Source organism: Lagopus leucura, unplaced genomic scaffold (assembly GCF_019238085.1).
Source record: "Lagopus leucura isolate 7727_CA_CO unplaced genomic scaffold, USGS_WTPT01 Super-Scaffold_100001, whole genome shotgun sequence".
Classification (NCBI taxonomy): domain Eukaryota; kingdom Metazoa; phylum Chordata; class Aves; order Galliformes; family Phasianidae; genus Lagopus; species Lagopus leucura.
The window spans coordinates 51,119,243-51,131,371 of record NW_024962262.1 but is presented as its reverse complement, the minus strand read 5'-3'; the positions used below and the strand labels follow the sequence as shown (position 1 = coordinate 51,131,371).

The following is a 12,129-nucleotide window of genomic DNA, read 5'->3' as shown; positions in this document are numbered from 1 at the left end:
CATAACTCATGGACTCAGATCTCTGTGACCTGTGGCCCCGATTGCTTCCTTCTGACACTGGGGATTTCCTATGCTGCAGAAGATGCCTTGGTGCCTGTCGGATGGACTTGGTTTACATTACGGCATGACTCCGGGCACGTTTCTCTCCAGCCAGGGTTATGCTCTGGGCAGAAGTGAAATTCTCATTGGAAGCTCCAGTTCAGTGAAAAGAAACTCATGCTTCTTCAGTTAAATGTATCCATATTGAGCATTTTTTAGAATCTGGCATATTTTTTTCTTTCCCTCATCAGCACCTCTCCTGTTTTACAAGGATGCAATTTGAACATGCAAGTCATTTGAGACATTCATATTTGAGACATATTTGAGACATACAATACATTCCAGTGTGCCAGGGTTCATTTTATGGTTGTGTTTTTGTTTGTTTGCATGCTTGCTTTTTTTTTTTTTTTTTCTTCTTCATATCAAATTCATTTCACAAGTAGTTGTTTTAGAAATTTCAAATAAGGCATTGGAAAAGCCAGTCAGGAACAGGATTGAACAGAATTGCTTAGTAGGCATAGAAGTTCTTCAGTATTTATTCTTGAGGGAGGCTTCAGGTAACGCTGACATGAGAAAAAATAGATCACTTATAACAGAAATGTAAGTAGCTCAGCTCTTGTAACCCTGTAGCTCAGTAATATGCTATTTCCATTACTAATAACAGATCATTGAGCAAGTATCTGTAGCTTTTTGGATTTACATTTACCTTTGTGTGCTATTATCAAGGTACCATTGCAGTATAAGCTTGGATGACTGCCAAAGTCTTCAGGAAGGGAGACACAGGATATGGCAATGAGGTATACAAGCATGGGGGAGATAAGAGATGGAACGTAGGCATGGCACTGGGCAATCCATGGTAATACATGACATCTAACTCGTGGTTTTCCCAATCTAAATGATTCATCTATTGAAGTGCAATGTATGATTAAAATCCATATTAATGATTCTGTTTGACATCTCCTTACTAGTTAGAGTATTCCACTAGTTGGAGTATATAACTCAAAATACTTACAGAAATTATATATTATTTCCAGGCAAATAACACAAAGTTTTTTAATGACAGATTATAGAAGACTGTCCTGATCAGGCAATGCTGTTACATCTGCTTACAAGAGGGAGAATATCAAAAACCTGTAAATTAATGCCAACAAGTACATATATAATCATTTGCATGAAAAAAGAAAATTCTCTTCTTTTGCATGCCATTATGCTTCTTCAGTAATTGTTATTATTTCTTCAGTTTCATGCTTTATGAATTGATTCTCTGTCTATTAAAAGAAAAAAATATTTCATTAACATTTTATGCATGAGATTGATCACTAGTTTATAATTTTGAATCTTCATTACTCAAATTGTTATTATTTATGTATTATATAGAAGATGTGGGATTCTGGCAATGAGAGGACTGGAGTAGATGAGTATATATCTTCCCTTCATGATGAGATCCCCAGAAAAAACCAAAGAAGTTTTACAAAAGTGACTCTGGATCTAACAAGGAAAAGTTCATGTGACTAAGGAAATGAAAGTAGGATTTATAGAAGCTTCCAGTATGTCCTTGTAGGCATATTCTTGCTTCCAGACCTGCTCATTGCCAACTAAAATACTGTTTGAATTGTGGCAACAAAGCATTTTGCACAATGCTTTCCAGACTGGCAGTTCTCTCATTTTTACTTGTGATATTTTCCTTGTTCTCATAAGTCTCTCAAGCACTCTGCACAGATCAAAACCTCTCAGCATTCTGCTGTACTTTTTTGCTTGTCATATCCTGGAAAATTCTTCTCCTTCAGCAGCATTGCCAAATACTAATGTGGTCTCAACATCTGCTATGTGAGAAGTATTTTTAACCAGAAGTAAATTTCTCTGTGTCTCTCTCTGCGTAGCTACCAGCCGTCTGGATCTACATTATTATTGTGCTGAGAAGCTTAGGCTATGGAGAGCTGGGTGAAATGGTGTATTTAGCCAATACCAAATATCTTTGAATGGAAAAGGAGAACCAGGAGAATTACTTGTATACGGAGCTCATCTTTTGATACCCCAACAGAAGAAAAAGAAAGAAATACATTTTGTGCTTATATACTCTTATCTGACACTTAGTTCATATGTTTGAGACTGCAGTGGATCCTTCTTTACAAAAAAAATCAGAGAAATGGAAAGAAAACATACCTGGAAATTCACTGGAGAGATATCGTGGAATAGGTCTTTTGGCTGTAGTACAATAGCAGGTACTGTTTTTAAATAAATGGTTCTACAGGGTCAAAAAAAGGTGGAGAAGAAAAGACTCAATATACAAACTTATAACAATGTTATTCTATTATTGTAACAGTGAGGCCTTATTTTCTTTCTCTGAGACAAAAATAATGAAAAGGTATCTAAAAAATTGTGAGTCAAAACCAGTGGCATCAGTTCATTGTTCAGAACTTGGATTTTTGCAGTTTATTTTATGACTAGTTAAAGAATTACAGGAAGTTGCTTTTCTTTATCCTCTGAAACAGAAATATCCTTAAACCAAGGCAGAAACTAAAGAGGAATTGACCTAAGACCTCATATCTCTGTTGGAAGGAGTTGTGCTTTATCGATCAAGTAGATAAAAAAACATTGGGAATCAGAAATACAGAGCTCACTTGATACTCTATGGCCAGGAGGTCATGATACCTGCTATAATTTAGTATCACCTTTCCCCCTGTCTTCTCTACTTAAGAGATATCAGAACATTTCTGCTGGGAAAAAGAGTTATTTTACATTAGAATCCAGAATACAAGTTTTGCACAAGAAATAAGACTTACATGATGCAGAAGAAAAGTACGAGACTTGCTGCTATTGCTGATATCAGAAGTAATGTGTATGATGAAATAGATGTCAGTTGTTCTCTTCCTGAAAGACAATAATCATCAATGTGTTTAGTATCACAAAATAGGAAAGAATGCACCTATTGCACTATGTAAAGCATCTTCTCTGATGCATGATGGCATTTCACAACATCGTGCCATTACTTCTTCCTTGGCCTAGCTTCTCATTGCCTTGTAATATGAGAAGGAATGGGATGGCAGACAGTATGTCTTCAGCAACTTGATGCTTTACCAAACATTTTGTGAGGAACAGAGTCTACATATTATTTCAAAATCTAAGGTGACAGAGAACAGGTGAAATGATAGGTCTGTGAAAACAGAAGGAAAACAGATGGCAGCAGAGACTTGAAAAAGATGTGCTGTATCTGCTATCTTCTTGCAAGAAGTATTGACTGTCACAGCAGAACGATTGGAAGCCTCCCTCATATTGAGAGATATGCCAGTTCTTTGCTCCTTTTCATCTTAGCAAATTGAAGGGATGTGCAAATTTAAAAGTGTTTCCACCTGGGAAGTAATAAGCGAAGCAGACAAATACTAATTAAGAGAAAATTATGTCAAGAAAATGATTTTCATTCTTACCAAATTCTACTGGTGTACTCCACTCCCCCCAGTTTTCGCTCACTAAGCAGTCATTGTTAGTAGCTCTGATTTTGACGCTGTACCTTTCATTTGCATTGAAGCTGTCAAATATATAGGAATTTCCTGTGATGATTCTTCCCTAAATATAAAACAACTAGACTGAGAGCTTTGCTTTCACTAGATGTACAGATGTAAACACAGGTATCTGCTTCATTTAATGATGTAAATAATCACAGAATAAATTTTTTTTACATAATTCTGTGGACAGATGAATGATATTTTTCTTCCTCCTTTATAGTGACTTAATCTTTCAGGTGGTATTTTTCTGATTTCTTCATCCCAACCCCCATCCTGAGACCATTTATGAAGTAAAATTCTTCACAGTTATCTGAATTTTCTGCCTCCAATCATAATGTGAAATTATGATAATATTTCTACATATGCATGAATTTGCTAGGAAGTGCAATGAGCTGTAAAATGGAGGATGCGTGACTTGCATAGACGTAACTTCCATGTATGCAAGTATTGTTTGTGCCATGTCTTATAAACAAAAATATAAAACTGTACTGAGGAAATTTGCTAATAATAAGCATACATACTATATTATACACTAGTATCCTGAAGCGGAAGCGATTTGATTGCAGGATGTTCTTTTATGGTTGGCTTTTCAACCCAACATAAACTTTAGATTAATGTTGTAACAGACTTACCTTTTTAGATGTGTTTTTGATTCTTTCCTCAGGATCAGCCTAGCAACAACAAAGAACTTCAATTTTTATGGTTGTTCCTTTTGTTACTATTTAATAAGATGTCCTACCTTATAAACGGTTGATTTTTTTTTTTTTTAAAGAGTATATTTCATATTTTAAATGCTTTTCTTTATACACTGTGAAATTAAGCTGTTCTTCCACAGAAACATTTTTCCTCATCACCTGTGCTCTGAAATAATGAACTCTTTAAATGGGAGTGCAGAACTGAGAATCAAAGAACTGAAAAGCAATAACAAAAGAAGCTTTTTCCACATGTGTGTGGAAAAATGTGTGAAAGATGTATGTCTTACTTGTACTAAAACAAGCCTTGGAAAATACTAGCAAACTGTTACAAATTTTTTTCCCCTTAAAACTGTGTATGTGTAACTTTTGCATTCATAGTCATTTAATTCAGCTACGTTATGTCTCCCTTAGTTATTTATTTATTTACTTATTTGCTGTTGGACCAAAGAACTCATGACTACTTCCACAAATATTTCAAGCAGTATTCTTGATGGATAATACACTACTGACCTTATTCATCCAAATCTTCAAAATAGTTGCAGTTAATGAAATGCAAAACAACAATCATTTCACGTTAAGATCTGGAAAACCTGGATATTCTGTTTCAGTGATATGATAGAATATTTCATTTTATTCAAAAACATAGCTGAATATTTCCAATTGAAATTAAAAAGAAAGGACAACGAACTTAAGGAAAACAAAGACAAAACCAAGCACATTTTAAAAAGGCAACAATACAAAGAATTGATGTGTGTTGCTACCACAAAGAAACGTTCGCGACATCTGCAGTGCTGTTCACAATCCTGACAGTATATAAGGTGCAGACTTACTTTAGCTAAGCCTCGGAATTGGATGAGATACAAACTTCAAGGTCAATCAAATGGTTAGTGCAATCTGGCAGAGATGTTTGTTTATACAAAAACTGCATCCGAAAGAAACACACAGCTCCAGTTAACAGCAAAACTAGAAACACAGAACAAAGAAACAAACAACAACAAAAAAAAACTAGGAAGTACTTTGCACAGACAGTGCTATGAGTGTGCTAATTGATGTTGTCTGCATTATCTGTGTAAGCCATCTACTTTTCTTTGAATCACTCACTTCCTCTGGTGCTCTACAAATGAGTTTAACTTCATATATTTCTGGTCCTTAAACCAGCTAGCTACATTGAAATTCAACCTTCTGGCAATGTTGAGCATTCACAGCAATCCAAGAATTCCAGTTATACAATGAATTTACAACCCAAATCATGCTACTGCCCAACTTTATTCTGAAACAAAAATACTTTCACTGTTATTCAGTCAGTCAACTTCCGTATGTAGCAAACTGAAGAAGGCTAAACTAATGTATCTTTTGAAAGAGTTGACAGTGGTGAGGGGGAAAGTTATGTTCTATGTTTGTGCTAGAATAACTGTCCTCAACCAGTTCCTTTAATGATCAGCCATATGTTGGACTAAAAGTATTCCTGCGAATGGCTGCATTTTTGTGTGAGTGGCAGCTGTTCTCAGCTCACATGCAAGGATTCTACATAGAAAAACAGAGAGGTAACTCAAGAAGAGAAAAGAGAGAACAGGGCACTTGTTGTATGATAGCACAGGTTGAAACGCAGGTGTATGAAATAATGTTAGGAGTTATAATTCACTCTCCTTACCTTCTTTTCTATGATAATTTCATATTTGAAACAAATGTCTCTGTCCACATGACTTGTATGAGGTCGTTGCCATTGAATTTCACAACTGTGAGAAACTCCTGTACAGTTCACAGTGACATTTAATGGAGGGGTGAGCTTCTCTGAAATAATTTAATTAGAAATACAATCATTATAGGAATACGGCAGATTAAAAATCTAGTCTCTTTGCTCTGTGTTATTAAAAAACTGCATCTTGATGAGAATTACCAGATTCACCCCATATTCAGAAGTAAGACTTCCTGATTTAGTATTTCAGTTGAGGAGTCTGGAGTATCAGACATTACTGTAGATTAAACTAAAACAAAACAGAACAAACTCATTGCTATATTTTACTGAATTCTGAAATGTAATCTGTGCATTTGTTTTGTTTTGTTATAGTTTTTGCTCACTGTTTTAAGACATTTGGTATTTTAAGGATCTTTTTTTTCTGTTTCAACAGAATTCAGAATCATGAGATAAAGACACAAACCCAACATCTAGATATTTCCACTCAGGCATCCATAGCTACTTAATCCCAAAAGATGACTTTGTTCTTTCATAGAATATATATGTGATGCCAATGTTCAAAATTCTCCAATCTATAATTTCAGGTTGACTCTGCATTCCATTTTTTTTTCTTATAATTTTGACTTTTCAGTCACAAAGGTTGGGAAAAAAGAATAAGAGGTCTGAGGAACAGTATTTCAAAAACTTATCCTTTTTTTTTTTTTTTCCCCTAGGATTGAAGTATTGAATTCCTCATTCTTTTAGCACACTGCTGAAAATAAAATAAAATAAAAAATAATAATAGTCCTTACCAATTTCATACAGATAAATTGTCGCTCTGTAGGGCAAAATATTTTGTCCATTTCTAGACTCATTCACCAGGAAATAAGCTTTCCTATTCTCTTTTATTGTCACATTTTGGAATCTACATCCTGTGTGTCTTCCACAATTATCTGTGATGTAATTCTGGCATCTGACGAAATCTTCATTCCTTTATATGACAAATTTCTTCAGTTTAATATTGATAATGTTGCACGTCAGATGAAAATTCAAATTTTCCAAGGCAAGAAGACCTACTCACCTTGAGGTCTTCCAGTACAAGAAATACTGAGCATCTCTTGAAGCATTCCTGTCCACATGCCAAGTACAGTTCATGAAGGAAATATTATATATCACACAGACAAAATTTTCAATGGCTGTGACATTCATGCCTGCAAACATAGGAAAAATATCTCATGTCCCCTCTGTTAAAGACTGTAGAACTTCTTAAATCATGTAGAACTTGCATGCACATTTAATCATTTTTAGACACCTGATTAGCAAACACAGTTGCATACTGTTTGGGTCTTTCAGTTGCACATTTGCATCAATATAGCAATCATTTTATCTGTGTTGAGTCTGAAGATTGTCTACCATTGTTACAGATGCAGAAGATGTGGCTGTGATTTAATCTGTTCAGGCACAATTACATAGTGGAGGTTACTAACAAAGTCACTCACTGGTGTGACTCCCACCTCCCTTTAGATATCTATGAACATTGGATCTGATACATGTTTATAAATATCTAAGGGGAGGTGGGAGTCAAATGGATGAGGCCAGGCTCTTGGTGGTGTGTAGCGATAGGACAAGGAATAATAGCATAAAACTTGAACAGAGAAAGTTCTGTACTAACACATGGAAAAATGTCTTTACGCTAAGTGTGACGGAGCACTGGAGCAGGCTGCCCAGAGAGGTTGCAGAACCTCCTTCTATGGAGATACTCAAGATCCAGCTGGATGCCTACCTGTGCAACCTATTGTAGGGTGCTTGCTTTAGCAGGGGAGTTAGACTTGTTCTCTTCAGGACCCTTCCAACCTCTGTGATTCTCTGATTCTGTGATTCTGTGATGTGTCCTTTGCTTACATCTTCAGTTTATCAAAGGTCCAGTCTACAGTGGAATACAAATTCTGCAACTATGAACCAGGGAAGTTTTCTATCCTGCATTCGTGTTAAGTGCTCTAAACTTATGAGTATGGACTTACAAAGGTTTTAGAATTTAAGATAAGTTGTCCACTACTTTTTTTTTCTGTGTTAAAACTAGGTGATTACAACCCAACCGTAACTCTGTTTTCTGAAGATATGACCTACAGAATTGTCATGATTTTGAGGAGAGAAAAGCATATTTTGGATCTTTAATTTAGATCCATTGCTAACCTATTCAAGACTGATAAAGGATTCAAGGGTTTGTGGAATTCTGTTTGCACATAACTTTGATAATATCCATGTTATTAATGCAGAAAAGTGTACTGTCTTCTGAATTCTTTTCTCTCCTCAACAGTGCTGTATGAAAAAAATAATTCTCTAGAATATAAGGAGCTTAAATGCATTCTTGTACCTAATATGTATATACATATTTTGGTGGCTCCAGGCAGTTGCTCTGCTGTATGAAGGTATTTGGAACTTATTTACAGAAAGTTTATTTCATCTGAACGTATTAGGAATTTAAGAACTAAATACATATGGCCTGACTCAAAATTTCTGGAGGCAAAGGCCGATATCTAGGAGAACTAATACAGCACTATATACCTTGGCTACAAATACATATAAATGAATAACTTCCCATCACTCAGAAAACCTCGGGGGAAACATCCTCTTCACACTTAGCACACTGGTAATCAGGATGCACTAGGGGAGTTGTTATTAGGGACAAGATATTTCAATGGAGACACAAGAGTAGCAACTATCTGATTTTGTAAACATCTGAAAATAAAGAGGAGTAATTCAAGAGACAAAAAAAAAAATGACAAAATACTCCTGTTGCTAGAGACATGTAAGCATTCAATATAGAGCTGTTTATATCTGACTTATATATGTGTTCATATAAACATATTACAGTACACTCTTCAGAGTCCAGTGAGTAAATCATGATACTAAGATGACCAAGACCATCAACCATTTCTCTGTTATTTCACAGATTCACCTGATGACCCAGGGTCAATCAAATCTGTGCACTTCATTTCCCCATTTACACAAGGGAAATACTTCTGGATTGGAAATAGGGAAGTGTTCTTCCCATCAAAAATGTGCAACAGGCTGAAGTATGATCATAGGCACTGTGCGAGGATCTTAGAAGTTAGGCTTTATAAAGCCTTTGGTGATCCTGTAAATCAAAAGGAAAAAGGGTTATTTTGGTGTCAAATTCAAAAACAACCTGGTTCAGGAATGGCCCAACAAACAGCTAGGTTGACTGAGGACATAGTAGGGTAAAGGGAACTCCTGAGGTGGCATTGCGGCATTGTGGTCGAAGAAAAGGCAAATGAAACCAGTTCCTTGCCCTCTTCAGTTGTAACTTCAGCTTTTTATAACTAAGAGAAGCATATAGAAACACCCAAATGTTCTTTAAACTTACGAGCCTGTGTTCTGCAGCCATGATGTTACTATGCCTACAAACAGCCATGATCAGCTGGAGAATTATGTGCGAGTCACTTTGTTCGCTTTACGGATAGGAATTTCATTCCAAACTCTGGGAATTTATTTTTAATTTCCACCTTTCCACGGTGTGTAAAATTCTGACTACCTTTCCCTTAGGGAGCTGTTTATTTTTGAGTGTATCCTATTCCCTATAGTGTTACAATTTTACCTTCATTTTTAATAACAGTTAAGTTCCTTAGATATTTCTCCCACTATCTTCCATTATTTCAATGAGATATTTAAATTTTTCTCCCTCCAGTTTATACTTGAGAGCTTGACAAATTTTCTTAGTGGTTTCTTGCTCTACAATTCCTCTTTTAAAAACCCTTTATTCATCATTTCTTTATCATTATTTCCTTAAAAATAGGTAGAACCATACTACCATGATTCTTTCCTCTGAGCTGTACTGGGAAAAAAAATGTTTTATCTGCAAAAAATATCATCGGAGATAATAAAATTTTGTTTTCTGTTCTTTGTGGTAATTGGGATTACTAACAAGGAAGGACTGGATCTCACTGCTGGGCCAAGACCAATTTCATATTTTATTCAGTAGTTCTTGAATAGAAAATGTAAAAACATCTTTCAGCTCTTGGACACAGTAGATCAGATAATTTGTAGAAGGTTGCAAATAGCATATTTTAGAATTAAAAGAACATGATTTGTTTTTGGAAATGAAAAAAATGAATTACTTTCAACATTTAACATTTAACTCTGAAGACGGCATCAGACCGTGGGGTGCAGTTTGTCTTAACAGCATACAGGTGCTGTGTAAATGTGCCCTCGAGGGAGGCAGTAATTCTGTGCTGCCTTTGTAGTGGCTGGAAAGAAACAGTACTTAAGACACAGTTAATTCAAACTAGTCTAGGATGAGATAAATGAAGTCTTCTCTGTGTTTCCTGCCTGAAAAGGTAAGTCAGAGTGATCAGCCCAGACATATCTCTATTTAACAAAATTTTCTGCCTTGAATACAGGAGATTTAATTCATTCTGCCTCTTACATCATCTGGAACCTGCATGTAGTTAATGAACAGAAATGCCTCCTATCTTCTTTTTCTGTGAAATCTGCAAATTTATTTTTGAAATGATCTTTTCCTCCTCTTTCTTATACCTGTGGTCTCACATATTCTCTTTAGAAAAACAGTTACACTAGAAGAACAGTACTTGTTCTCCTCAGAGGTGGGAAGCGCTTTCTTTTACATCTCACACAATTGATGTGCAGATTATTGACCAAAATTTTAAATAAACATGAAGCATTTCCATGCAAAGCTGTTTCCATTCTGCATCCATTGTGCACTGTTGTTTATAAACTTTCTGTGAAAATGGGTTACAACTAGGCTTTGTGTTGCAGAACAACCCACCCTTCATTTCATCTCTGAAAATACTCAGCCCTGACACATGTCCACAGGAGATGTCCATTTTAGAAATTCGGAAATATCAGCTATGTTGAAATCCTGTTACATTATCAATTCTTCAGACTGATTAGTTCTCATTAGATTATTAGCCTAATAACATCCAGGTTATAAGCAACATCCGACCCTGTAGCTTATTTTAGCTTATCAGAGCCTGTATTATGTCAGATACTACAATGACTTTTATAAACAAAGGAAAGGAAGATGTTACTGGAAAAAAACAAAAAAGTGAAAGATATATATATATACATATATATATTTAAATATATATATACATAATTTTTATATATATATATGTAATATAATTTATATATATACTCTATTCCTTACTATGAGGCTTATTTTTGAAATATGCCTTACTTTTAGGCGTATTCAATTTATGCCTCTGTTCTTTTGTCATTTTCAGAGAACTCTGCATATATGGAATATTCTACTTCACTATTAACATTGGAATAAGAGAAGAGACACTTAAATAGTTTCATTTAACTGGTGCCTAAATGCAGTACTCCTAAAAGGAACTCACTGTTACAGTGATTTTGCTCTATGAATGCAAAAATCTGAACATTTCCAGTCAGACCAGGCTTTCTTCAAGAGCATATTTGGTAGAGCCCAGTAATACTGGAAATATGGTCACTCTTCATTTTAAAATAATTTTATATGATAAATAAACTATAGAAAAAATATACTAAAATGCCATCAAAATTTTGGCTACATCTGTCTTTGGAGACAAAAGCATGCATTTTGGAGATAGTATCTACCCATCCCTCGAAGAGTTATTTTAAGAACATTTAAATTAACACAAGTGACATAAATGCAGTATTTCTTTGCCTACCTTCTTTGTGGTAAAACTGTACAACAAATAAAGTCAAAAGCAAACGTACCTTGTCCTTTCAAACCTGTTTCCCTGTGGCAGTTATAGCAGTCAGGCACAGAAAAAGCAGAAGCCGTGAGTGCAACTCAGTGGCATATTTTTGTGTGCTTTGACAGTGTTATTTCATTATTGAGTTTTTCTAAACCTCACGTAAAAGGGTGTAAAAATCCCGCCTACGCCTATGTCTTACTCATTTCCCCTACACCGCACTTCCTTAAGGCAACGGGCAAAAGGAGCCACTGTATTGCTGTAGGGAGGCAAAAATAAAAACGGTGTGACAGCTTCTTCACCACTTCATTCATGTAATTTTCTTCTTTTTCCTGTTACATGAGCTTCATATGGGCTTCTGTATAGAACACAGCCTCAGTGGCAGATGCAGATGTGAGATAAATTTCTGGGTTAGATATAGGTCAGCACTGTTGTTTCAAACCACCACCACTGTTTTCTGCTTATTGCTGAGGGTCACCTCTGCAATATGCCTGATGCTG

General features: G+C 35.5%; 1 protein-coding gene across 2 annotated transcripts; it reads right to left on the bottom strand.

Annotated features, from left to right (window-relative positions):
- Window positions 1-561: 561 nt before the first annotated feature.
- On the bottom strand, window positions 562-11,751 carry LOC122177996 (granulocyte-macrophage colony-stimulating factor receptor subunit alpha-like). Of its 2 annotated transcripts, none has more exons than XM_042867877.1 (9): window positions 11,652-11,751; window positions 6,994-7,123; window positions 6,725-6,903; window positions 5,889-6,028; window positions 4,175-4,213; window positions 3,465-3,603; window positions 2,823-2,910; window positions 2,203-2,284; window positions 562-1,307 (listed from the first exon to the last, which is right to left on the bottom strand). In XM_042867877.1, the coding sequence occupies exons 2-9, from the start codon at window positions 7,119-7,121 to the stop codon at window positions 1,245-1,247; spliced, it is 858 nt and encodes a 285-aa protein (XP_042723811.1). In that variant the 5' UTR covers window positions 7,122-7,123; window positions 11,652-11,751; the 3' UTR covers window positions 562-1,244. The 2 variants fall into 2 exon arrangements, with proteins under 2 accessions (XP_042723811.1, XP_042723809.1); XM_042867875.1 differs by lacking the exon at window positions 11,652-11,751 and adding an exon at window positions 7,696-7,722.
- Window positions 11,752-12,129: the final 378 nt, after the last annotated feature.